The sequence below is a fragment of the Amblyomma americanum genome, chromosome 2, assembly GCF_052857255.1.
Source record: "Amblyomma americanum isolate KBUSLIRL-KWMA chromosome 2, ASM5285725v1, whole genome shotgun sequence".
Lineage (NCBI taxonomy): Eukaryota > Metazoa > Arthropoda > Arachnida > Ixodida > Ixodidae > Amblyomma > Amblyomma americanum.
This window is the reverse complement of record NC_135498.1, coordinates 147375903-147401189: the sequence shown is the minus strand read 5'-3', so window position 1 is coordinate 147401189 and position 25287 is coordinate 147375903. Positions and strand designations below refer to the sequence as shown.

General features: G+C 43.6%; 1 protein-coding gene across 1 annotated transcript in view; it reads right to left on the bottom strand.

Moving 5' to 3' along the window:
- LOC144120134 (A disintegrin and metalloproteinase with thrombospondin motifs 16-like) overlaps nt 1-25287 on the bottom strand; it is a 62914-nt gene that overhangs the window by 19985 nt on the left and 17642 nt on the right. The window contains exon 4 of the mRNA XM_077652574.1: nt 21428-21553. Within this exon, the coding sequence (XP_077508700.1) occupies nt 21428-21553 (126 nt within the window). The remainder of the gene's footprint in view (nt 1-21427; nt 21554-25287) is intronic.

Genomic DNA, 25287 nt, shown 5'->3' with positions numbered 1-25287 from the left:
CAAGGAACCCGGAATTTATTCCGTTTAGAACTGCAGTTCGCTCAGTGTCTCTCACTGCTTTCACTCTATGGCATTCCATAGCACTCGCCAGCTCAGTGGCCTTCGAAACAGCCCCGGAGGAGAACGAAGGGTGACCAATGTTGAATAATGATGATAAAGACTAGCAGTTAAACACGCTGCCCGCGTTATTCGGTGATGGCGAAGCGGTATAAGGCATCGGGTAATCATGCTCTGTGTTTTGCACTGGATCGAACGCCGCTCGGTGTTCTACTGTGGTAAATTCAACTGCTTGATACCATTCGAGCCTAAGTTCAGCTTCAGTATTGGGTCCAGGTTTGCCGCAGTTTTGGCGGATGTTCCTTTGGTTGCCCAGACTGGACAATAACACCAATTCATGCTTCAAAACTATCGTACATGCCTTGAAGCCAGTACTCAGCCGCGTTGGGGAGATATGACGACTCGATTGGAATTAAAAAATATTTATCCATCGAGCGGGAATATATTCTGTGATATATTTGCATCCTGTAAAGAAATATGAAAATTTTAAAAATTTTATTTAGAAAAAGGAAACCAGAACAAGGACATTAGAAAAATGAGAACCAGACCGAGTGAAAATGATTTATTTGCGTGTTCAGTAGATACCGAGGAGAAAAAATTAAATAAACCCCTCCATTCTCCGTCTCCCCCTTTTTTTCCGTCAACCCCGATCTCTTGTCCCTCTCCTAGCTGGCCACGGCCATTTTTTCACGTACTTCCATCGCTTTGCACTCCGTCCTTCGCCTTCTTCTCCATGCGGGGCTGCTGTGGGGGACATTCTCCATTACTTAGGCTCCTGTCCACTCACCGCGGACATAGTAGCATGGCTCCCCGGCTATCCACACTTGCTTTCCCCTCACTACTTCCCGTCTTTGTTGTTGTTGCTGTTGCCTTCGTGACACGGCACATACCCACGACGGGGGATTGGCCAGGGTTCAGTTGGGCGACCCCACCGAATAGGGTACGCTGGTGCCAAGCTAATGATTGTGCCTTGGGTTAAATTTCAAATTAAAAAGAAAAAACAAACAAAATATTGCGAGAAAATATCTGAGAAATAAATATATGAAAATAACCAAACGCTCTTATAAATGCGGTAATTTTGGAAACAATTAGCAAAGGAATCTGCCGGTACCTGTAATGTAATTGTGGAGGTATTCGCAAACTTGATGCAATGCTAAACCCCTGACGCTCGCGCGGAAAGAGAGGAGGAGAAGAACCGACAAAGTGAGTCCCAACTTTGTAATGGGAATTTCTAGGTGTGCTCTCCTCTGATGTGCAAACCTCCGGGAAGAGAGTAGGAAATTCTCCAATATTTCGACTTCACCACAAGCCACACAAAGGTTTGTGGGACCTGTCTTTGTAATCCTCCACTCGGTCTCATGCGCTGCTTATTCCCACTGGCGTTCGCGTTTATTCTTTCTTTCCACCCGCCTATCGTGTTTATTCGCGCCTGGATTGTTCGTAGGCCTACCTGCCATTACTGAGCTTCCCACATGTCTCATGTGGTCTTGGGCACCATATGATCAATTTTGGTGCCTAGGGACCTGCCCCTGCCGAAAGGGCAGGGGAACCTTGATCTTTACTCGTCCCGCTTACACCTGTAGTATTTCTTTTCGTTTGTTCTTCTTGTCCATTCTTTTTAAGTGTTTTTGGTTTTATTTGTGTTATTATGATTTGTTTCTTTTTTTCTCCTAGGGGTTAGATTTGAACATATGCTATATTTTTTATTTCCTGTTTGTTTCCTGCAATGATTGCTTTCCTTTTTTACCGTATTTACGTCTTTTAATTTTACTCTTTCTTCATTTTTTCTTCTCTCCCTACCGATTTCTCATTTCTCATGGTCCACTTTCCTCTCTCCCATATTTTTTATATATCCCCTCTGCTTTCTAAAGCCTATTTACTGGTTGTTTTTTTCTCGATCACTTTTCTCGCCTTTTCTTCCTTCCTACAGATCCCCGAACCTTCCCTCCTCCTGGACACCAGAGAGCACGTCAGAAGCTCCTGGGCACGCTGGATCCATCCATGCTTTTTTCTTCCTTCTTAATTATTAGTCCTCAGTGAGGGGGGGGGGGGCACTCCGCTCTAAAACCAGCTAGGTCCGGCCGTCATTTGCGCGTTTTTTTCTTCCTCTTCTAAATGGTTTACTTAAATTTTCTCTTCAGCGTAGGACACTATACTTTTATTTTTAATTGGCGTTGCCTGGAAAGACCTCTCGTTTGGTGCGGCCTTCCTGTCACAATTATTTTAGACCTTCATGTATTTCATGCACGTTTCATAATTAAGGGCGCAGGGACGACGCCGATATCAAATCTAAACATGAACTGTCTTTTAACGGCAGTGGTACAGACGCATTGTTGGGTAGACCGTTCTGTTCGACCCAATCCACGGAGAGTCCTCTTCATGCCGCAGGATGTTCACCAGAGGTCCTTCCGCCCGCGACCGTCTTCAAGCTGACGTCACCCCCGCACGGGCACATAGCCAAAGGTACTTCTAAACACGTGGTCGACAAGGGCTGCACACACAGCTGCGTGGTGGGGACTGTTTCAAAGAACTGGTTGCTTGGGAGCATGGTGTTTGATCCCGTGGCACCCTTCTGATTCGCTACTCATAAGAAGTCTAGGGCTTTCTTCGGCGTTCCTTTGCCAAAAATGCAGGCGCTGTTTTGCTCCTCAATCGTCCCATTTTACGCGACAGCGTATACAGCACGTCTGTTGGAAAAGCCCTCGCCGGTACGTTGGATTGAGAGGAAGGCCGCAGAAACGTGGCAAAAATATTCCCAAATATTAAAATTAAAAATTAACGCCGGGATTGGGGTTCGAACCCCACCCTCAGTATGGCAGGCAGGCACACAACCCATACGCCAGAAAGGGTCTGTTTTTCTTTATTGCATATAGATATTGCCAAGAAGAAAAGTCTAAGCATGCTTACGCCACAAAACACCAGGCCATCATACCCCTGCATGACCCGTCATTCCACAACATCAAAAGTCTGCGACGTACACGCATGCATCCAGATAGGGGAGACAGCTAGGCGGCTCTTACAGGGCAGCATATACTCCGCGCACCAAAGCGCATTCTTCACGACACGAAGATTTCAACGATCGTGGTGATTCGGCGTGGCGGTCCATCATGTGGCTCTTCTAGAGCCTAAATAGTCTCAGCTACATAAATGGATCATACGGCACAACACTGTTTTTCTCCACGGGCAAAAAACGATACTCAGAAGAACAGAGCATCAATGTACAGAATAAAACACTCGTCAATTGTCTCTGGTGCACTGCGCATGCGGCAGTTCGCCGACCATGGCGCAAGCATCTGCATAGTATGAAGAGTTTAAAGAAGAATGTTCCTGCAGCAGAAGGAATGCACATCCGCCTAACACGTTTTAAAACACTGGAGCCAAGGAACTCCCCAAAAGGTTGCCTATATATACAACGGTACGGGGAACAAATACTCTGTCAGTGCCTGAGCCCGTTGCCTTCTGCAGAGGCTATAGAGGTAGTCTGAGGAAAAGAGCACAGTGAAGAAATTGAAGCTGTCAGCAAATTCTTCAAGGAATCCCCATAATGGCTCCTCACGAGTGTGTCCAGTCGGTGCGAATAGGAAAGGCGAATGAGCACTGAGACGCCTAACAAGCACTGCTATTAAAAAGGGTGGTTTCACAATTTGAAATAGAAAAAAAAACGCGAAACAAGCTGATGCACGCATAAGTGAACACGGCCGATTTCGCCAGACTCTACAGAATGAAATAGGTTATTGCGACGCATGGGTTGCCATGGTAATGTCACCCGATTGTAGCAAATATTATGTGCGTCACCTGCACTTTCTTCCGCGCACAGTGGAGAACATGTAGCGCATAGGCAGGTTTTGCAAATAAAAATGTTGCAGACTTCGGCCGAGCAAGCAAAGACAGTTCCCTACCCATCCAAGCCTGGGTTTAGCGCCTTATGAAGACTATCTGTGAATCCCAGTATGCTCCACTTTTGCGAATTTAGTGAAGAGGAACGCCTAGGTAGTGAAGGGTTCCTAAGTCCCAGCTTATGCCACGATAATGATTTGGCCGTTGTACCCCAATGGCCCAACAAAATCCTTTTGGATTTATCTAGAATAAGAGCCGCACGTGATATATTCCAAAACAGTTCAGTCAAAGCCTCAAGCGCACTCTTTTTGTCAGAACAAAAGCGGGCGACATCATCTGCATAGGCTAAAATCTTAATTTCACATTGCGCCAGGAAGAAATCACGGATAGTTTCGCAGTTAATAATACTTAGGAAAAGGGGTTCAAGATATAGGTCAAACAACAAAGGCGATAATGGACAGCCTCGGCGAAAAGATAATATCAATGGAATAGGTTTGGTTAGCTCTTGGTTAAAAATTAGCCTTGTATAGGAATCTTTATAGCAGTCTTATGCGCCTAAGCGGAAATTCTCCAATTATTTTATGCTCTAAGACCGCAATCAAAAAATCGTGCGCAATTTTATTAAAGGCATTGGCAAGGTCAATCTGAATTAGAGCTACTTGTCCGGTCTCTACTGATACTGTCTCCACTACTGAACGTGCAATATGAATAAGGGTTTAGATGCTGCGGCTTCTCATACCGCAGACCTGATGCGTGCCTTTTAAGTGAGCGACAACTAGATGCAGGCGAGTACAAAGAACCTTTACAAAAAGTTTGTAACCTACATTACAGATGGAAATTGTACGATATTCCACAGCTATCTGCAACCGATTTGTATCTGTGCCTTTTGGAATTCATATAGTATGCCCAGAATACAAAGTGTGGGGGGGGGGGGGGGGGCAAAAACCAACAGCGTAAGAGGCCTAGAAAATCTCCATCAAGACAGGCGCTAAGGCAGGTGAAAAATGTTTTATAGAACTCGCTGGTAATGCCATCTGGCCCAGGAGATTTCTGAGACGCTGGACAGGAATTGTAGATTTAATTTCGCCCAAAGTGACAGACCCTCCACTACAGCACGCTGCTCATTGTCCAGTCGGGGAAAGGTTTCAAATAAGCGACTGTAATCTGATCACCTATTTGTGCCCGCACAACCCCCAAACAGCTTCCGATAATAGTCAAAGTAAGCCTCGTTGAACATGCTTTCGATTACACTGAAATTATGTTCTATATACATGATCTTTTTAGAAAGTTCTCAGAGAACGCCGCTAAATACATCTCAAAAGACCCAGCAACCGAGCATTGGACAGGAGGTAAGGATGAGCACGTCACCAGGAGGGAGTCCCACTCCAGTTTAAAGTCATTCTGTTCATACAATTTTTAGAGATGAGCAGTTATTTGGGTGAAATGAGATTCTGTCTAATCAACTGATTCACAGTGCTGGTCTATCATTCTTGTTTTTCATAAGCTGTACAGTTTAATCTTAAAAACATGCCAGGAGGTTCATAAATATATTGCACTCCGATGAGGTACAGTATGCAATGAGAAGTCAAATAAATCCACATTTTAAGGTCCCTTGCAACACATCCCAGAACAAAATTGCACCCGTACAACAAATGAAGCAATGCTTAATTGTTTGAGAAACATCGCAGAGGCGGCAGTGCACTGATTGCGAAAACATGTTTTCTTTTATCTGAAGCCAAGTGTTTACGGCGAATGATTCCGTATGTAACTTGTAGAAGAAAGGCGTTGCGCATGATGAAAGTAACATTTTTCGCACCCGCGTAAGTGCATCATGCCCTGGCAATCTAAAATTAAATGAGTGGTAAATAGGCGGAGGGAAAAACAACAAAATTGCCTTTGCACAAATGTTCGCACGACATTCGAAATACGAACTGTGTTGAAAGACGGACTGCCAGAAAACACACAACAAAATATACCTGATGCGTAAGCCCCAATAAACAAGTACGATCAGAGAAGTTTCAGGACAAAATCACTGTGGGCAAAGCATTAACTAAATCTGGCTGCAAAAATGCTGGAAGTATCGGGTGGGAAGCACCGCGAAAAATAATAAGAGGGTAACAATCTGCAACAAAAAGGCAGCGATGGCCTAGATATAGAGCATACGCCTCGCGTGCACGCGGACCGGGGCTCGAATCCTGGCGCCGCGTAATTCCCCACCGGGTAAAAAAAAAAAAAACTCCGCGTGTCGGTGGAATTTCATAACCAGGCCTGGAGTGCGGCCTGAGCTCGGTGACCAGAGCGCCCTCCCTTACCAGAACAGCATTTGGCCTCCCTGATGCAGTGCATGGCCACAACCTTCCATGATCAAACCAATTAACCCTCGGTCCTCGGTCCCCAGCAGCTGCGGAGCAACTGACCAAGGCGGCGGTCAGACCTGCGACGCAGCGGAGGGTGCTAAGAATCTCTGGATCCGGACAGGCCGCCATTGGAATCTGAACCTGGCAGCGTTCAACGCTAGAACCTTATCTAGTGAGCTTAACCAAGCCGTGATGTTTGAGGAGTTCGTGAGCATTAAATGGGATGTCATTAGGCTCAGTGAATGCCTTCTTGTGCAAACCAGAGTGCCGGAAGTGGACCTGGAAGAGCTTCAGTGGTGAGACAAAAAATGGAATCGAATTCATAAATGCGCTCAACCTGGAATCATTCAGGATGCAGACGTCCTCAGAAAGCTGAGCTATAGCGAAAACAGAATGGTATGATCTCGTATTAGCGTAGACGTGAAGAGGAAACGGAAGAAGCTAGTGAAGAGGGAGTCCATTAACGGTTAGTGATAACAGGGAAAATAGAGGAATTCAGGATATCGCTGCAGAACAGATACTGAGCCTTAACTGAGGAAGATGACCTTAATATTCATACAATGATCAATAATCTGACAGCTATAATTACGGAGTGCGCATTAGAAGTAGGCGGTAGGGCGGTTTGACAGGATACTGGCAAGCAACCTCAGGAGACGAAAAATCTGATTAAAAACGCCAAAGCATGAGGACGTCTAACCCTAAAGACTGGGTAGAACTAGCAGAGCTATCGAAGTTAATAAATAAGCGCAAGGTAGCCGACATAAGGAAGTTCAATATGGAGAGAATCGAGCATGCTCTGAAGAATGGGGGTAGCCTGAAACCGGTGAAGAGCTAACTAGGCATAGGTAAAAACGAGATGAATGTGTTAACAAACAAGGAGGGTGATGTAATTAATATATTTAAAGTAGCCGAAGAGTTCTGCACAAGTCTAAACAGCAGCTAATGTAATCAGAGTGCTAATGAGAGAAACACTAGCGCACAGCAATGCGTCATCCGGGCAGTAACGAAAGAGGAATAAAGCCTTAGGGAGCAATGCACATGGGAAAAACAGCTGTTGAAGATCAGGTAACAGAAGATCTATTGAAGGACGGAGAGGAAATTGTGGTAGAAAAACTAGCGACCCTGAATACGCAATTCCTTATGACCTTGACCGTACGGAAAGCTTGGAAGAACGCAAATATCTTTTGTTCATAAGAAAGGAGACGCCAAGGACTTGAAAATTTACAGACCGATCAGCTTACTGTTCGTTGCCTACAAGGTATTGACTAAGGTAATAACCAATAGAGTCAGGGCCAGCTTAGACTTTAATCAACAAAATGGTCAGGCAGGCTTTCGTAAAGCGTATGCCACAATAGATGGTATTCACACTATCAATCAGCTGATAGAGAAATGCGCAGAATATTCCCAACCCCTATATATAGCCTTCATTGATTACGAGAAAGCATTCCACTCTGTGGAATCGTCAGCAGTCATAGAGGCATTGCGGAATCATGGTGTAGAAGAGCCTTATGTTAATATACTGGAATATATCTATAGCTACTGCACAGCTACCATAGTCCTCCATAAAATCAGAAATAAAATTCCAAAAGGAAGGGCGCCATACAAGTAGACACGATCTAGCCAATGCTGTTCACCGCCTGTTTAGAGGACGTATTCTGAGGCCTCAACTGGGAACAGTTAAACATAAGAGTTAATGCAGAATACCAAAATAATCTGCGATTCGCTAATGATCTTGTTTTGGTTAGAAACTCAAGAGACGAATTGCAAAGCATGATCGATGATTTAGACAGGCAGAGCAGATTGGCGCGTTTAAAAATTGGGATGCAGAAATTCAAAGTAATGCTCTACAGTTTAGCAAGGAAAGAGCAGTTCACAAATGGAAGCGTGGTCCTGGAAGTGGTAATGGAATATGTCTACTCAGGGGAGGTAGTGACAGCTGATCCTGGTCATGAGAGAAAATAACCAGAACGATAAGAACAGGTTGGAGCGCATAAGGCAGGTTCTCTCAGATCATGAATGGCAGTTTACCAAGTTCCATCAAAAGGAAAGTGCACAACAGCTGTATCTGACCGGTACTCACCTACGGGGCAGAAACGTGGAGGCTAATGAAAAGGGTTCAACTTAAGTTAAGGAAAATGCGGTGAGCTATGGAAAGAAAAATGATAGGCGTAACGATAAGAGACCGGAATCGGGGACAGTAGGTGAGGAAACAAACAAGGGTTAATGACATCCCAGTCGGAATCAAGATGAAGAAATGGGCTTGGGCAGGGCATGTGATGCGAAGGCAAGATTAACGCTGGTCCTCATGGCTAACGGAGTGGATTCCAAAAGAAGGCAACCGTAGCAGGGGGCGGAAGAAGGTTTGGGTGGGCGGATGAGATTAAGGAGTTAACAGGCATAGGGTGGGCGCAGCTGGCATTTGATAGGGTTAATTGGAGAGAATGATGAGATGATTATTAATCTGCTGCACATCAAGATGTGTTAAACATTGTCCCCCCGCTCTGGCGGGCCGGAAAAAGATAGCCATGTCGCATGGGTTCCAGTGAGGTACCCTAAACAAAACTTTCAAAATCTCGGTGGAAGTGTTGAATATAAATGCTGCAGCTGTGATTATTCTGAAAAATATAATAAATTTTTGCTGCTAGAAAGAAGTTACAGGCGTTAGCGTTGCCGAACATGGACAGACCATGTGGGACAAATGCCTGAGCACAGCGCTGTACAGCTGGTACGCACTCTTTCCAACAGCTCTGACTGGGTCTGTAGGCTAATGGTACGCCAAGGTACTTTAGACTGTACAGAGGACCATGCCACGTCAGCATATTCAGCTGGTGTTGATCCCCACACACCAACCTACAGACCTCTACTCTTGGAACAATTCATCTGGATGCCCAAAACTGTGCTAAACACTCAGATAAGCGACTAGCTTCATCCATGCCAGTCTTGTCTGCGCAGAAAAACGCCAAGTCATCTGCATAAGCTAATACTTTCAGCTCACTATCTAGGGTAAGGAAACCTCGAAAGGCACTGTTCTCCAGAATGCTGATACATAATGGCTCTGAGTGGAGTGCGAACAGAAGTAGCAAAAATAAGATCCCTGTTTGACAGAGGAAAATGTGGACACGTGTTGTAACAGAGGACCACTCGCCATGAAACGGTTAGAGCAATTTTTGTGGCAGACAGACTCTGTCGTAGACAACTGAAACAACATTAACATAGCCTAATTGTGAGAAACGAAAATTGTGCTGCACACGATAAAAGGCCTTCGCAAGGTTAATTTGAAGCTTTGCCAGTTGTTGAGGGCTGGTGTAAAACTGTTGAACTGTTCGGGCATTATGTAAGTTAGTTTGAATGGAATGACTCCTTAAACCACAGGTCTAATGAGGTCCAATGGCAGTCGACTTTACAAACTGTAGCCGATACTCTAGTACTTCTTCAGAAATCTTCTAGTCCACATTTGATACCGTTATGGGCCTATGACTCTCTAGATACTGCAATTTTTTCTTTATCAGTGCAGGACTCCAATATTAAGACTAATGGTGAAAATATTCAGTAAAATGGGGACTCAAGACACACTTAAGGGCATTGTAAAATCCTCCAGAAAGGCCACCAGGGCCGGCTGTTTTTGAAAGTGGCAACTGATCAATGGCATCTTCTAGTTCTGGAAATTTAAAGGGCCACTTATTGTCGAGCACTCGTAATCTGATAGCGGCTTCACAAGAAAGACGAAGCGCGCCACAGCCTCAGGATCTGAGGCTTGAGCGAATGCGGTAAAATGAGACGCGCAGTATTTTTCGTATTCCGGTAGTAGAAAATTAGTGCTATTCACCAAGGCATTGCCATAGTAAAGTGCTCACACTCTCTAGACTACCACATGACGGCGCTCATCAAGCAAATCCTCACGAAACGGTTCCACAGAGAGGAAAGTGCGATTGGTGCCAGACTAGATACGGGCAGCCCTGTAGCGTTCCGCGTCAAACCATTGAACCTGGCACTGGACACCAGCGATTTCCTCCGAGTACAAACCAGGAGCGTCATAATAGTGATCATAAAGGTTATCAAGTGTTTTCCATACCTACTTCTCTTGTGCTTATTTAAAGTAGGACCTAACCGAACCAGTCTCAATTGCCATGCTTCCCACTTTCTGCTTAAATATCTCCCAAGCTCCAAGTAAATTCATTTGCCTTGAGAAACAAGATTCTAAAGGTAAATTTGCGCGTTCTATAAAACCCTCGTAGCCAGTAAGTGTAGCAATGAGCTTCCAAAAAGCCCAAGGAGGTTGCAACTCAGGACGGCTGCATTAATCCTTAGACACAATAACCTTCTTGTGATCTGAGAAAGGCACTGGCACGAGCTGCTTCGAGTAAGGACAAGCGAAGGAAGATACGTAGATTCAGTCCATACGGGCATGAGAATTTCCTTGGATACGTGCATAGGAGCAGGACGTCGTCTCGGACAGTCCAGTGTCTAGTAATCCCGTGATTTTTCTAATGCAAAATAGCACTGCAGCACTCATATAGCTACTTATGCTCAATACAGTGCGATCAATAAGGCTGCATGAAGTCCGACATAAAAACAACATGACGCTCAGGCTCAAACACTGCTAGGTTTTCAAAACACTTACGCCCTTTCTTTGATCACAGAAAGCGTCGACGTTAATCAATCGGCAAAACTCGCCATACGTCCAAAAGTCGCAACATATGAACCGCTCCTCCGTACCTACTCGGTCCACAAGGCAAGGAAGGGTGTGCTCTTCTTCAGAAAAGGAGGAAACCTGCCATGAGACCCACAGAGTGCGGCACGCAAACACTGTAATCTGCTAGAGAAGGCCGGAGGGCTTTCTGCGCGTCACCACTCTTTATCTTGGTCCGCACAGAAACTAAGTCGAGCCAACTGCCTCAAAAAAGGTGGCGCAGCTGTAGCTGTTTTTGGCGAGTACGGATTGCAAAGACGTTCAGAGTATCGAAGTGCGGTTGCTGGGCAGTTGCCATGATGACCTATTGACGCTGAAATTACGCATCCATGAGGCCAAACAAGAAGTGGGAGGGCGAGGCCTCTCTTGAGGCAGCACCCTTTCTCCTTGATCTTTAGCGACGTAATGTATTGTTCTTGGACGCTTTACAGACGGGCTTATGCCTTGCAGGAAGAACGCCCTCTGTTTTCTCAGATCTAGATGTTGGCGATGAGCACCGCTTTGCAGCGAAATTTTCAAACAATGGGTCTGCATTTGAGCATTCACCACGCCGCTGTACACGCGCAGGTTTTTAGGCTCTTCGATGGCGCACACTGACGTCACTGTATTCCACAGCAGAACGCAGCCGAGGGCATGTCGCAGCTGGCCCAACTCCATTTCTCTGGAACTCAACGGCCTTTTCAACACTGATGGACTTAACAGACGTTCCTGGTGCAGAAGAATCTCCGCAGAACTCGTCGTCAGGAGGCAGCAGTCCTTGAGACGGCTGAGATGCAGCAAGCATGTCCGTAGAAAGCGCGGCATTGGAAACTGTCTTTATCTTTCCGAGAGGCATCACTAACTGCTCCAACGAGCGCTCCATCTGATAGGCCGCCAGCCGAGTGCAGTACTTTAGAGCAATCAATAAAATTCTTCTTTAGGGCTTATAAGTATTACACACTGTTCAGTAGAGTGGCCAAAACGCTGAAAATCATTACAGCACGGATTACAGCAGTGGCACCCGACATGACCTACTTTGCGACACCGTAGCGACAATCGAGGCCACCCCGAAATTAAAACGAAATACTAAATTCCACAGACTGTCAAGAGATAAGGAACATTACTCACCTCGACGCCATGACACCATCAGCGAGAGTGAACACAATATTCCTATTCAATATCCACATCTTCTCAATTTCTGCGACTCTCAATTTTTCAACCGTGATCGACGTCACTCTGCCGCAAGATCGCACGGCGTCCGCAATGCACACTACCTTCAGATATGTTCTGGGAGACAGAGGAGTTATTTCCTAACTCTCTTCGGCTCTGGGTCAGTTACGATGCACTGACGGTTTCTGACTTGTAGTTTTCCGGTATTAACGAGTTTTTCCTTTGCTAACGCTGACTTGTAGGTGACCATCCATACGTGAGACATTTGAAACTGTCCGATGGAACTAACGTCACTCAATCGATGAGAGAACGCAGTGTCTCGAAAGTCCTGAGCATGGTAGCGACGTCCAGCAAGATCCGCATGCAGAAACACAGAATTGAAGACGAGCTTTCCCGCAGGCAAACGTTCGCGGTCTCTGTGATACGGATTCTTACTGCCGGCTGGTGCTATAGAGCGGTACCTATGAGGCAGAATGCAATACACAAAGCTTCACTAATTGAGGTCAGGTTCGGGGTATATAAAACTTGGAGTCTCACAAGGGTCCGTTTTTGGTTCCTGGCTTTTTGTTTTATACATCAACGATATGCTAATATTCTTTTAACCGCTGCCATTGCTATTTACGCCGATGGCCCTAACGTGTTCTTTACAGGTTGCAGACCTTTACTCAATAGAGCAGCGTGTTATCATCTGGATTAAGGAGCTTCACATTTGGCTTAATGTGAATTAGATTAACTTAAACGTTACGAAAACTCTGTTCATAATATTTCACTCTAAAACTAGTTAATGATAAAATCTTGAGCATTAATGATTCTAAAATATTACCCGCAAACTGATGTCGATTTCTAAGAGTTTTTTTGATGTCTGACTTAAGTTGGCCTTAGCACATTAATCATATCCGAGTGACGTTAACCAAATGTGTTGGCATTATATGCAGACAATTTTTTTTTTGTTTTGCCACTGCGTGTTAGGAAAGAACTGCATTTCTCATTTGTCCACTCTCACCCGACGTACTGCCATCCAGACTGGGGAACGTGCAACAAGGTAGATTTTGAGCGTCTTTCTTCCTTACAAAAAGAGTCTTGAAGATGACATCTTTGCTTCAATTTTCATCAACAGGCTCTCTGTACGCGAGTTTGAAGATATTACCATTATCACAGGTTTACAATTTTTGTTTCGCCACAAAAATTTTCCGCGGAGTTAAAAATGATTATGGCGCTTTTTCAAGCACATATTCAGATATATTTAAATAGAGATGTGACACACAACTTACGCACGATTTCATTGACGGGGTTAAGAACATTGTACTAAGATAGTACATAATCAAACAATTGCGCTGTGTAATGCATATCGATACTTAAACTCGCCAAAGGAAACGAAATTATACCTTGTTCTAAAAACAAGTAAAGCTGCTCCTGCTTCCCTCAAACGCATATTACCTTTCTCCTGATGGCCAATTAAAGTATTCTCAAATTCTTTAGAGGTTATTATTGCATGATTCAAGTTCATGTATCGTTGCTTTGTGAAATACTTGCTCAATGATGGTTCTAAATCCTGTTTGAAATTGTATAACCGTCTTCAAGAATAAATTTATTACAGTGTATATATATATATATATATATATATATATATATATATATATATATATATATATATATATATATATATGTTCACTGTTCTGTGCATACCTGGGTAGATAGCTTTGTATTTTTCACCGTGTCCAACACCCTTTTAGCGATTGTGTACCGGCTGTCAGACGTGCACGTACGGGGAGAAGGCCTCGTCAGGAGGCATAGGAGTCTCCTTTCGTCTTACCTCGCGGGCATATTTCACATCGTATATTTATGTCCGAAATAAATTGAAATTACAAAATTGAACATCAGGCACAATAATTCCGTTTTGGGTGCCCTGCTTCTTTTTTTTTTAACGTAAGCGCTTCTTTTCACTCCACGTGGGCCGTGAATGCAATGAAACGCACAAGTTTGACATTATAGCTTTTAATCGAGCTGTTTAGTACGGTATGGTGTGAAAACTCCGCGAGGACTATGAGAGACGCTGTAATGAAAGGAGCGGGATTAATGTAGTCCAGTTGAGATGCAATAACCTCCGTAGGCATCGAATAGTACACAGTATGCTTTTCCATTTAGCCACCATTGCGAGCCAACTTAAAGCCAGTAACCAAACACCATAGCCGAGGAACCACCACAATGGAGACGGTGCAGTTTTCTGGCATTATGGCTTGCAATCTTTCTCACGTGAGGCAACTGGTAAAATTTCCTGTTTGAAATGCTCCCGGAGCTCGCCTCAGATTGGCTACATGGAGCATCATGAGAAGTTTTTCAGAGCTTTTCACGATCTCCCGGCACAGTTTCTTTTAGCCGGTTCCGGGAGAAGCAGCAGACTGACGTACTCCTGCACTGATGGGTTAGAGCATGAACGCAGTACCATTTGTTATTTCTTGCGACCATTCTTGGCTACTGAGAGCTTTAGACTGCTAAGCTTAAAGATCCATGCGGCTCGACACCATGCCGCTTAAAGATCCATGCGGCTGGAAATGCGGGATATCTGCATATGTCGACAATAAGAAAAAACAGCTCGAGTGTTAAAACTGCTGATTATGAGGGTAAGGATAAAGCTGAGCGAATAAATTTTATTATGTGAGGGTGAGGACTAGGGAGGCACAGAGAATTTTATAAAGTAAAGGTGAGAGAGGGCAAGGACATAATGGTGAGGGTGAGTGAGGAAAGGCGAAAACAGAGCATTAACGCATCTCTGATCGGACTTGTGACGCAGCGGAGGGTGCTTAGAATCACTGTCTCAGGACAGGCAGCCATTGGTATCTTAAACTGACAGCGTTTAACCCTAGAACATTATCCAGGGAGGCTAGTCGATGAACTAGCAGGTATTAGATAGAATTTCATAGGGCTTAGCGAGTTAAGGACAGATGAGGTATAAACAGCGCTAAAGTGTGGGCACGTACTATTCTATCGAGGATTAGCGGACAGAGGAGAGCTAGGTATGGGAATCCTCCTAAACAAGGATATTGCTGGCAACGCTGAGGTATTCTATAGTATTAACGAGAGGGTGACAGCTGTTGTAATTAAGCTCAATAAGAGGTACAAACTGAAGGTCGTTCAGGGCTACGCGCTTAAATACAGCCACGATGATCAGATCGTCGAAAGCTTCTATCAGGTCGTGGAATCAGTAACGAGCAAAGTAAAAGCACAGTACACTGTACTTATGGGTGAACTCAATGTCAAGTTTTTCAAGAATATGGCTGGAAACCAGGAAATTGGGCTACTGGATATCTGTGAGAGAGTCGCTGAAGTGGGGCTGTGCTGAAACTGTACAGTGCATTCAGAACTTCAAGGAATTGCTTGCAGATAGGGATGTTTCTTTATTCTCAAAAGTGACACATATTCCTTTTCACTCGCAAACGGCGTTCCTGCATATCTGGAATGAAGGTAAAAACAATAAATATAAAATTTAGCTAGTCTTCGTCCTACATGGTTAGAACAAGGTCACAGCATCTTAAATTTCAATTCATTTTTCGCGCTACTGCTTAGAACGAATGGTGTCATACGAGAGCAGAGCATGGTCCCATGGCTAGAAATGGAACGAACCGGGATCCTGGTGTTATTTAATTGTCAAAAGTAAAGCGAAACTTAATTATAGATTTTTCCTCGCCGTGACCATTAGACATAGATGAATGGCTACACAAACTCTATTCGCAATTTCAAAGCGCCCTACGCGATAACACCGTAAGTGATGTTTTTTCTATGTGAACTGTCCGTTTTGATAAGATGAGTTTATTTATTAAGAGAACAAAGAAAAACGGCTCGAAATAAATTTCTTGGTTGTTTGTAATTTTAAAAACTAGGCATAGACCCCATGGATTACATAACTAAACAGTAATTTAAGAAATCTTGTCGTAAGCATAAAAACTACTTTGAACCCATTTTTGCCCGCAAGAAGGAATATAAAAATTCATTTTTTCTTAATACGATTACTGATTGGAACGCACTGCCTCATTATTCTACTTTGCTTGCCTCTCTTGAGTAATTTCAGCCGTCGGTTGCTGCTTTCTATGACGCGCTATGTTGTTGACACAGCGTTTTGCTTCTTTCTTACTGTGCCCGTTAAGCGTTGTATAAGTGTTGGTCGTCCTTCTTTAGTACTTGTTTCGTCATAATGTATGCTTTTTCTTCTTTTAATGCTGAAGTTTTTTACTTCATTGTTTTGTACTGTGCCTCTTGCTTGGACCGTATTTGGTCCGCAGTATGTGATAAAAAAAATTATATGAGGGGTGGCAACCAAAAGCGCGTCGCGGTCAGATGCGAGAAAGTACAGGGAAATGAGATGGCTTCCGCGGGCCGGCCATTCATGAGGAGGCTAGCGCAGGCTCGGTCTATGATGTGCTGGCACTACTTTGAGCCGAAACTTATGTTTCGACGCGTGTCCTAAGCAAGCAAGAAAACGCTGAACCCTGTAAGCCACAAGAATTTCGCACTTTTGCCTTGGTCATTTAAAGGTTTGTTCAGCTTATTTACATGAATAGCTGCTCTAATGCGTCTAGCTGTTTGGCGGTGTTGTGTAGACAACACCCAGAACGCACTCGCCGTGCGCCATTGTATGCCTCTGTGTTTCACAACATCACAACCTTGTGGCACGGGAGTTCTAGTACCTAATTTTTCTTGTGCAATGCGGTTTTACGTTTATTCTACAAACTTCAAACATACAGAAGCGAATTTTTTGTTGTTCGTTTCTCTTCCCTCTGCAGGAGTAGTCATTTAATTTTTGTACTGAAAAAAGCTGCTGTGACACGTTCGTGAAATTCGCAGTTTTCTTAAGGGAGCAGTCAAATTTAGAGCTCTGCGCATTGACAAGTTTCAATGGTTATATTTTGAGCATGTACAGGTATCTTAGATAAATGTTGTAGAACTTAAAATCAGATTTTTTTCTTCAACTCAACGTACTGAGGAACGAATACCTAGTATTTCTCTCAAAATGTCTATAATGGTCTTAGCTTGGGCTAAAGCAGACTTCAACACGACTCTGTTTGACACTTGTCTAGAAGCCATCTTAGCCTAGACGTTAGGAAGCTATTTTTGGAAGCATTTTTAGGTCTTCAGCTACGCCAGAGGTTTACAAGTCAGCTTCAGCAAGTTGTTTGCTAGACAGTCTGCTTAAGTTGTCTGGAGGGCTTCTTCACAAGATGTTTTACGGCTTCAGCTACATAGCCGCATTTAGAGCAGCAGCGCAGTATGCACTCTTAAACAGGAGAAACCTACAGTGCCGCGTGGCCATCGAAAATAGGCCATTAGTGTGGGGAGCGAAGGTTTTCTGGTAGAGTAGCGTAAATGCAAGATTTTGTATTTATTGATGTTTCGTGTCCTTGCGTGGGTGATTCTGTGGCTGCCTTTGTTAATCAGTACATCATCAACAAAGCTCGGTCAGGCATGGCGACAACTAGGCTTGTTAATCTAGGTGAGACTCCTGATAGCCGGGCTGTAGAAGGATTGGTGTTCGGATTTCTTGTGTCTGGGTTTTCTACAAGATATATTGCAAGAGCTCTTGGGGACTTTTAAACGAGTGGGGAACATCTTGTAGCCATCTTCTTCTATATGGCTACAAGATGTCTAGAAAAGTTTACCATGCAGTTCGCGAAATATCCTATGAAGACATCTTATAAGCTTTTACTGATAGTCTCAGGTGCCAGTTGAGACGTCTCTTAGACGGCTTGTTTATCGTGGCGAGATGAACTATAACAGTGCAGTAGCCTGGTTAGTGAGTGGAAAAGGCATCTGTAGACATTTATAACCAGTCAGAGAATTCTACAAGATGTCCTGCAAGAAGCCTCGCAGCCTAAAAAAGTGGGTGCATTAGTTGAGCTAGAAGATGACTACCGGGTTTATCAAAATACCTAGAAATGTCTTAGGCATTTTGTCCAGATATCTCGTAAACGTTTAGCAACTGTCACGGGGCCAGTTACGATGCTTGTAAGAGGGCTTGTTTATCCTGACGAGACCCCTTATAGGCGTCAGAATATAAGTTGGCATTCATTTGTTAATGCTGGAATTGTTACTTACTGTTTCTTATCGATGCCAGTTTATATATCTACAAGAATTTTATTCATGCTCGCATCTGGCGCAAAGTTTACAGCTTCGGCATAATGCCTCTGTTTCGATATTGGAATGAAAGATATTCATTTAACTTTATTTTTATGCGTTGCATGCTACTACAACTGTTGAAGTTTTACCAACAAATTCCGCGAAAGTCACACATTATGCCTGCACATAAGACACAGCTATATACGCCATGAATTTATGCGCTTTGGGAGTATGCGGATTTTGTAGAGGGTCGTCCAGTCTCAGTGCGAACATGCAAGCGCGTGGCAGCGCTCATCGGACTACGCGCATCGAAGTGAAGTGGCATATAACGAGAAGCATCACTTTTAGATCCACCTTCGCCTGCCCCACTTTGCTGCGGTGAGCGGCCGTGTCGTACGCAGTGGCGCCCCGAAGAGTGAGGCAGCCGCGCTCGCGCATTCGCACTAAGAGTAAATGAGCCTGTGAACAGTGAGTCAAATCTTGTATTTTGTGGCAGTGCTTGTTGGGGCCAGTTTTGTTTCGTTCGAAGTAGTGGTAACGCCTTTTTGGTATTTACACTACGGAATAAATTCCATTACAAAAGTAGGTGTATCCAGCTCTGACAGCGGATGCCAACCTATCTTCAGATCACACCCGCAACAGGTGCACGTAATCTCAGCGGCCTCTAAAATTTCCTTGAACACCGAAATATTCAACTTGTACAAAATGACTGATTGGTAAATGTCTAGTCTCTAAGAATTTTCGCCACATTGAAAGCCCTATGCCCAACTAAATATTTGTGCCTTTTTTTCCATGGTCCTCCGGTATAAAATTTGCATTTTCCGGAGATGTTCTACGTAATTGTTTCCTCGCGCCGAAATCGTCTGCAAAGAATTATTTTGTGAAGAACAAGAGATTTTTGTGATCAGGGGTGCGTTTGGCTTCATCTTTTTTTGCAGGGCAAGCTGGCTCACAATGTGAGGACCGGGTTTGATGACCTGAGAAAGTTCCGCGCGCATTAGTATGCTGGAGAGCTTTCTTTACATAAAGTATTAGTTACAGAATCTGAAGCATCCGGCTGGAGTAAAGTATATTCTTTTGCTCCAATTGTTCCTTTTATTTTTGCAGTGATTTCTGATCGTACAATAAGCGCGCCTCACATTTTCGCCACTGGACAAGGCAATCCTGTCAGCAACAAAATCAAGACCTTATTTAAAGTCATGCAGTAACCAAACATGTGTTACTTGTTTGAGAAGGTTTTTTTTCACCGAAACGTACGCAGGGCTTGGCAAGAGCGCCCTCAAAACATCCTGTTGAGAAGTTTTACATATGCAGAGCAAGACCTCATAGTGATCTTGCTGAAACTTGGCCCGAATGGTGAACACCGGTGATACAGTGAGCAGCACCACAAACTAGAGTCCTTTCCTCTAGGACATTTGCTCCAAATGTCTATATCATATTGGAAGGCATTACAATAGCGACATTGGCATGAGCGTCAATGTTGGACTGCGGGAACACGACAAGTATGGGCGCCGGCAATCATATAGGTACTCGGCCTAGAATTTTACCAAGAGTGCGGGTGAATGACATTTCAAGTTGCCACTTTCTAGAGTCAGAGCGATCGGCTTACCAGGGAAGTCAAAGAGGCGGCTGAGGTTGCGCGGATTTTATTCGGCTTTAACGCGAGCCTTTAGTTCGGTTCGCACGTATACAAATGAAACTTCTGGCGTCAGTAGCGTACAGGTGAGAAGCTGACAAGTCTCTAAATGGGGTCACTTTGTTTCATTCTCGACTTAACCTTGGATAGGGCGGAGTATGTGTACCGTGCCCTGTACAGCGAAGTTAACGCTAGAGAGAGAGAGAGATAGAGAGAGGGAAACCGGTTAATGAAAAAAAAAACAGGGAATTTAGCCGAATTTTAAAATCGCTGGCATGCTGCTCTGCACGGGGAAGGAAATTTGTGAGTTATAGCCGGAAAGAGAGCAGCGACAAAAAGGAAAAATAAAACGAATAAGAAAGCGAGGAGATAAAATGCGGCCATTAAATGCGAACTAAGGTGAACAGACGAGTAATGATTTTACATGTGAAATGATGACGCGCATAGTCCGACAAATGGGCAAACAAAATTCACTGCGTGAAAAACGTATCAGGATAACATGCAACGTGAAATTATAGCTTGTCCTTTAAATATACAAACACTTGTAAGTGCCTCCCCACTCGGACACCCGTAACTCTCCTGGGTCCCGCGAGAAAGAGTTCTAAAACTCTGTAGTGAGACGAGCCACACTGGTGTATGAATAAGCACTAACGAAGTAGCCTTTGTGAGCTCATTATTTTACAGTTCTCACTGTTGATTAAAAAAGGACTCGATTTCGCATTTGCGGAATCTAACGAAGAAATGGCTACAGCGGAGCCTTGCTGTAGAAATACACAGCTGCTACTGCCATTGCTGGACAAAGGCACTTTTTAAATAGCTGAGCCGAGATATCATCGCGGCTAATTACTGCGCTTCAGTATGAATTCTGCCGCTTGCCTATGTCATAACTATCAGTGGCTGATCACGCGCTGTTGCCAAGCAATGTGCAACACATATCGTGTTTTGTTTCACTTTTGCCGCCTTCAGTAGGTAAGATAGCGCTAAATTGTTTTCTTTAATCGAATTGTTGTAATCCTTTTGATGCTCTTCATTTTTTTCATGTGTTTATCAGCAATGACCTAAGACTGAGGCCGGCTGTGTCTTGTAAATAAATAAATACTCGAAATGAAGTATGCCCCCAACCAGCGTATTGATCCACAGGTAAAAGCTTGCTAATGAGCAAATATTTTCGATGAGTTATAACGCTCTAACCATTTTTCCGCTTCCTGGTAAAATCCTAGGGGAAAGTGGCTTTGGCGTTTTCAGAACAATGAGCCATCATCCGCAAGCACGGTCTCTGCCGCCCTTCGGCGCAGCTAGTGAAAAGAAGAGCCCGAGGCCCACAATTCCCAAGAAAATTTTTCAGTAAGGAAGACTTCGTCAGGTATTTTGCTGAAATAATACTAATTTTTGCAATGGAATAAAAGCCCAAAGCAGGATGAACCATTTCTTACCTTGAATGATGTTTACAACGCTAAGGCAGGAATACCATTGAAGAAACAGGAACGGTTACTTTAACGCCTGAACTCATCCTCGCATCACGACTTTCAGTAGATACTGTCTTATCTGCTGAAATTTGTTTTTATTGCAAAAACCGGCATAAAGCGCACATACCATGTTTGGTTTAGACCTGTTGCAGGGTGTTCCGTCGAGCGCAAACCTGATTGCATAATGTGGGTCTCCATTTTTCTTCCAGCCTATTCTGCAGCGAAACTTGCATTTTGAAAGATCGGAATCCCACTGTACATGAAGGAAAAAAAAAACTACAGTAATCGCTTTCCAAACGAACTTTTTGAAAGAATATAGATTCATAACAAGCCCATTACACCAGTAGTTTACGTCCACCGGAGAATTTAGGCTCCATTTAGCACTGATGACACTTCGTGAAAAGTTCTTGAGATGGTAGGCTCAAATTTGAAATTTTACAGGTTATGTTTGTCTAAGCACTTTAACCTCAATACCACTTTGGCTTCTTCTACAGCTCTGTTGGTATTTCTGGGGTAATAATAATAATAATAATAATAATAATAATAATAAATCTTTCATTGAACATAACATATACAGAGCAATGAAACGGGCCTCTCAAAGCCTCTAGTGCCTTGAGGGACTTGGCCCGGCAAAGTCGGCAGACGGACGTGCAATTTCTTAATAAAGTGTCAACTCTGTTTTGTCATCTGGCCGAGCACAAAGCAAAAACAGTAATCCCATATTGGAGAATGCTGTACACCAGAGCATGAGCAATAGTTTTCTTATGTGGAAAGGAACAATGAATTTTATATGGAAAAACAGCCAGGCCGCGCTCCGAAGCTTATCACAGACGTGTGATAGCTGGCTGTGCCAGACATATCAATGTCGAAGAAGACTCCCAAGTAGTTTACCGAACTCACATAGGTGACCGGCACGCACCGACCGAGAAAACAGTCGTGAAAATGTAGAAAGACCGATGCATTTATAGCTGTTAGTTTTAATGTGGATCTGAAGTAAACGAGTTTTGTTTTAAAAGGGTTAACCTCCGAGCAGTTATTAGTGAACCAAGTGATTGTTTCGTGTATATTATTCTGGAGATTAGTAATGGCCATGTTGTGCGAAAAGTGCTTGGAAAGCAAAACAGTGTCGTCGGCGTATTGAAATGTTAGACCTTTGGAAATTACTTGAGATAAGTAATTAAAAACAATGTGAAAAGAGGAGGTGATAATATAGAGCCCTGCGGATCTCCGGCCTTCAGTGGAAGTTGACTACTTACATTTGTCATCCCGTCTAAAACAACAACTTGCGATCGACCGGAAAGATAATTCTTGAGCACATCGTAAAACGGACCTCTGAAACCTATGAAGTATAGTTTTCTAATAAAATACCATGATGAACTGTTTCAAAAGCTTTGGAAATGTCTAAAAATAAAGCAACACTAACAAGTTTTGATCGAAAGATGAAAAAAAGTTCATCGGAGAACTCTTCCAGAAGAGCTACTGTACCACGATCGGCAACGAAACCAAACTGACGGGTTGACAAAATGGAAAACCTTTCAACAAAGGATGACATGGATCTCGAAAGAAATGTTTCGATTATGTGGGAAAGTATAGGCAAGATCGAGAGCGGTCGATATTTTTTCATGTCGCCTTTGTGCCCTCTCTTAAATACCGGTTTAACTATAGCAGTTTTAAGTTCATCCGGGAAACACGCAGTGTGCAGAAAACCATTCAGCATGAAAATCAGAACATCAGACAATGCCTCGAAGTTTCTTTGGAGCGAATTTGCTGACAAGCGGCCAATACCAGGAGGTTTATTTCGCTTGAAGCTAAAGATTATATCACACAGTTCTTGTTTTGTAATGCTGGCTAGAAAAGCGGACGCAGAGTTTGATTCTTTCAACGTGTATTGGTATGTCTGACTGGAAGATGTTTTCTGTGAGGCCAGTGCAAAAAAAAAAACGATTAAAACTATTTGCGACTTCGATGCAATCTCCAGGAAAGAAATAAAGCGGGGAGGTACTTCCAGAATTTTTGCCGCGAAGATGGTTTATTAGTGACCACGTTTAAGTGGCATTCCTTGACGAAAATACTATTTGTTGGGCGAGTTGGTATTCACGATAATCCATAACAGCGCGACAGACGGGACAGAGAATAGAGGACACAACACAATCTCCCACGTATCTCTCACCTGTTGACACGTGCCTGATGTACTGGCGTTTTTGATTGTTACGCAAGTCAAGCGTGAGTGTTTCCTTCCCGGCCACCAGGGCAGTATTTATACTGGCTGGCGGCCAATAAACGTTTTAGTTGTGAGTCAGCGCTCTGTGTTGAGTCCTCTCTTCTCTGTCCCGTCTGTCGCGCTGTTATGGATTATTCCTTGACGACTGGCGAAATTATTGAAAAAAGTACTGGCGCTTCGTGGACCTTAGCAGAGCGACCACTCTATTTCTTGCGGCTTTATACTCCAGACATAAGGCTTGATTTTTTTATACACGTTTGTATCGTCTCCAAAGTATGTCTGTGTATTAAATCGCACGCATTACGTTAGCGGTTAACCAGTTATATTCTCTTCGGCGCTCTTTTATTACGACGCGTGTAGAATTGCTCTCAAACTTTATTTCTTTGCCCAAGATACTATAGACCTTATGCGGCGAATTACACTCAGTTATGGCTAACCAGTTAAAACTGCTAATTAAGCTATCTATGATTTTTGGTCAGTTATTGTGATATAGATGATGTTATTTGGAACAGCGTTTCGTGAACCATTTATTAAAGAAAAAGATGAAGACGAACCACAAGCAACCGGATAGGGATCCGCGAAGCGCTGTAAAATAACACCGGAGGAAAAGAAGTAGTTAGGAGAACATTAGACAATTTGGTCTATACATGAACTGGTTAGATTATCGTTAACCATTTCGTCACGAGTTTGAACTGTTGTCGTATTTATTAAACCACATAAGGACAGGAAAGACAAGTAATCGGAAACGGTGCCCATTGTAAGGCGCAATGTATTTATAGTTAAGTCGCCTACTAAACTTATTTCTTCCGCGGAATTCCTGAGGTGCAATATTTTTTAGATTTATAACAGAAATCGGCTGATACTAGAGCACGGCGGCCGATATACAGCCAGCAAACTTAGACACCGGGCGCCGCAAGTTATCTTCAATGCTACACATTCCGCATAAGCGAAGTTCACGTCCGTCGATCAAACATCAAATATATCATTTACAAAGATGGCGATTCCACCACCTCGTCGATGAGACCTTGTCACAAAACGACTCTGAGAACCTGGCACTGACAATGCACGCAAGAAAACACCTGAAGTATTGATTTCTATCATCACGAAATCATCGACGAATTCCTGACGTAGCGACTAGCATGAATTCTTCGCAGTATTTGCAAAGGCTCCTGATATTGGTATTTACAATAGTGAAATCATTATCAACGCTCACACCAAAAGTGTCCTTGAACGACTGAAAGTTTGGAAGCCGGTAGCAGGTGTTAGTCATGACGGCTACACAATATTAACCAAGCCTGCTGTCTGATTAATCGAAGAAGAGACGATCCTTCACTCTTCTTCACAAAAATCTTGCCACGCTTCACCCAGGCAAACTTGTACTTCATTTGCTTTTCTCTGGTGCTAGCACGCCAGAATAGGTCACGTTTTAGTCTTTTCAGGTTTTCGTTCAAAAATATGTTTTCAAGCGAACCAGCCTCGGGGAGTTAAAGAAGCTTTCCTCGGGCATCGAACAGATTGTTTCTGGCAGCAATAGATGTGAAGCGCATGAGTACCCTCGGAATTTATCACGTTTGCCCGGCAGACGATGAATCGCCTCAACGTCCGACAGAGAAAATTTCTGGAGGTGTAGTTTTTCAGTGATATCACAGAGCACTTCCTTCAGATTTTCGTTCTCTTTTGCTGACAGACCATGGATTTAAAAGTTGATGTGGCTGCTGTATTGCTCACTCTCATTTATGTCAACCTGCAGCCGCTCTAGCCGTTCG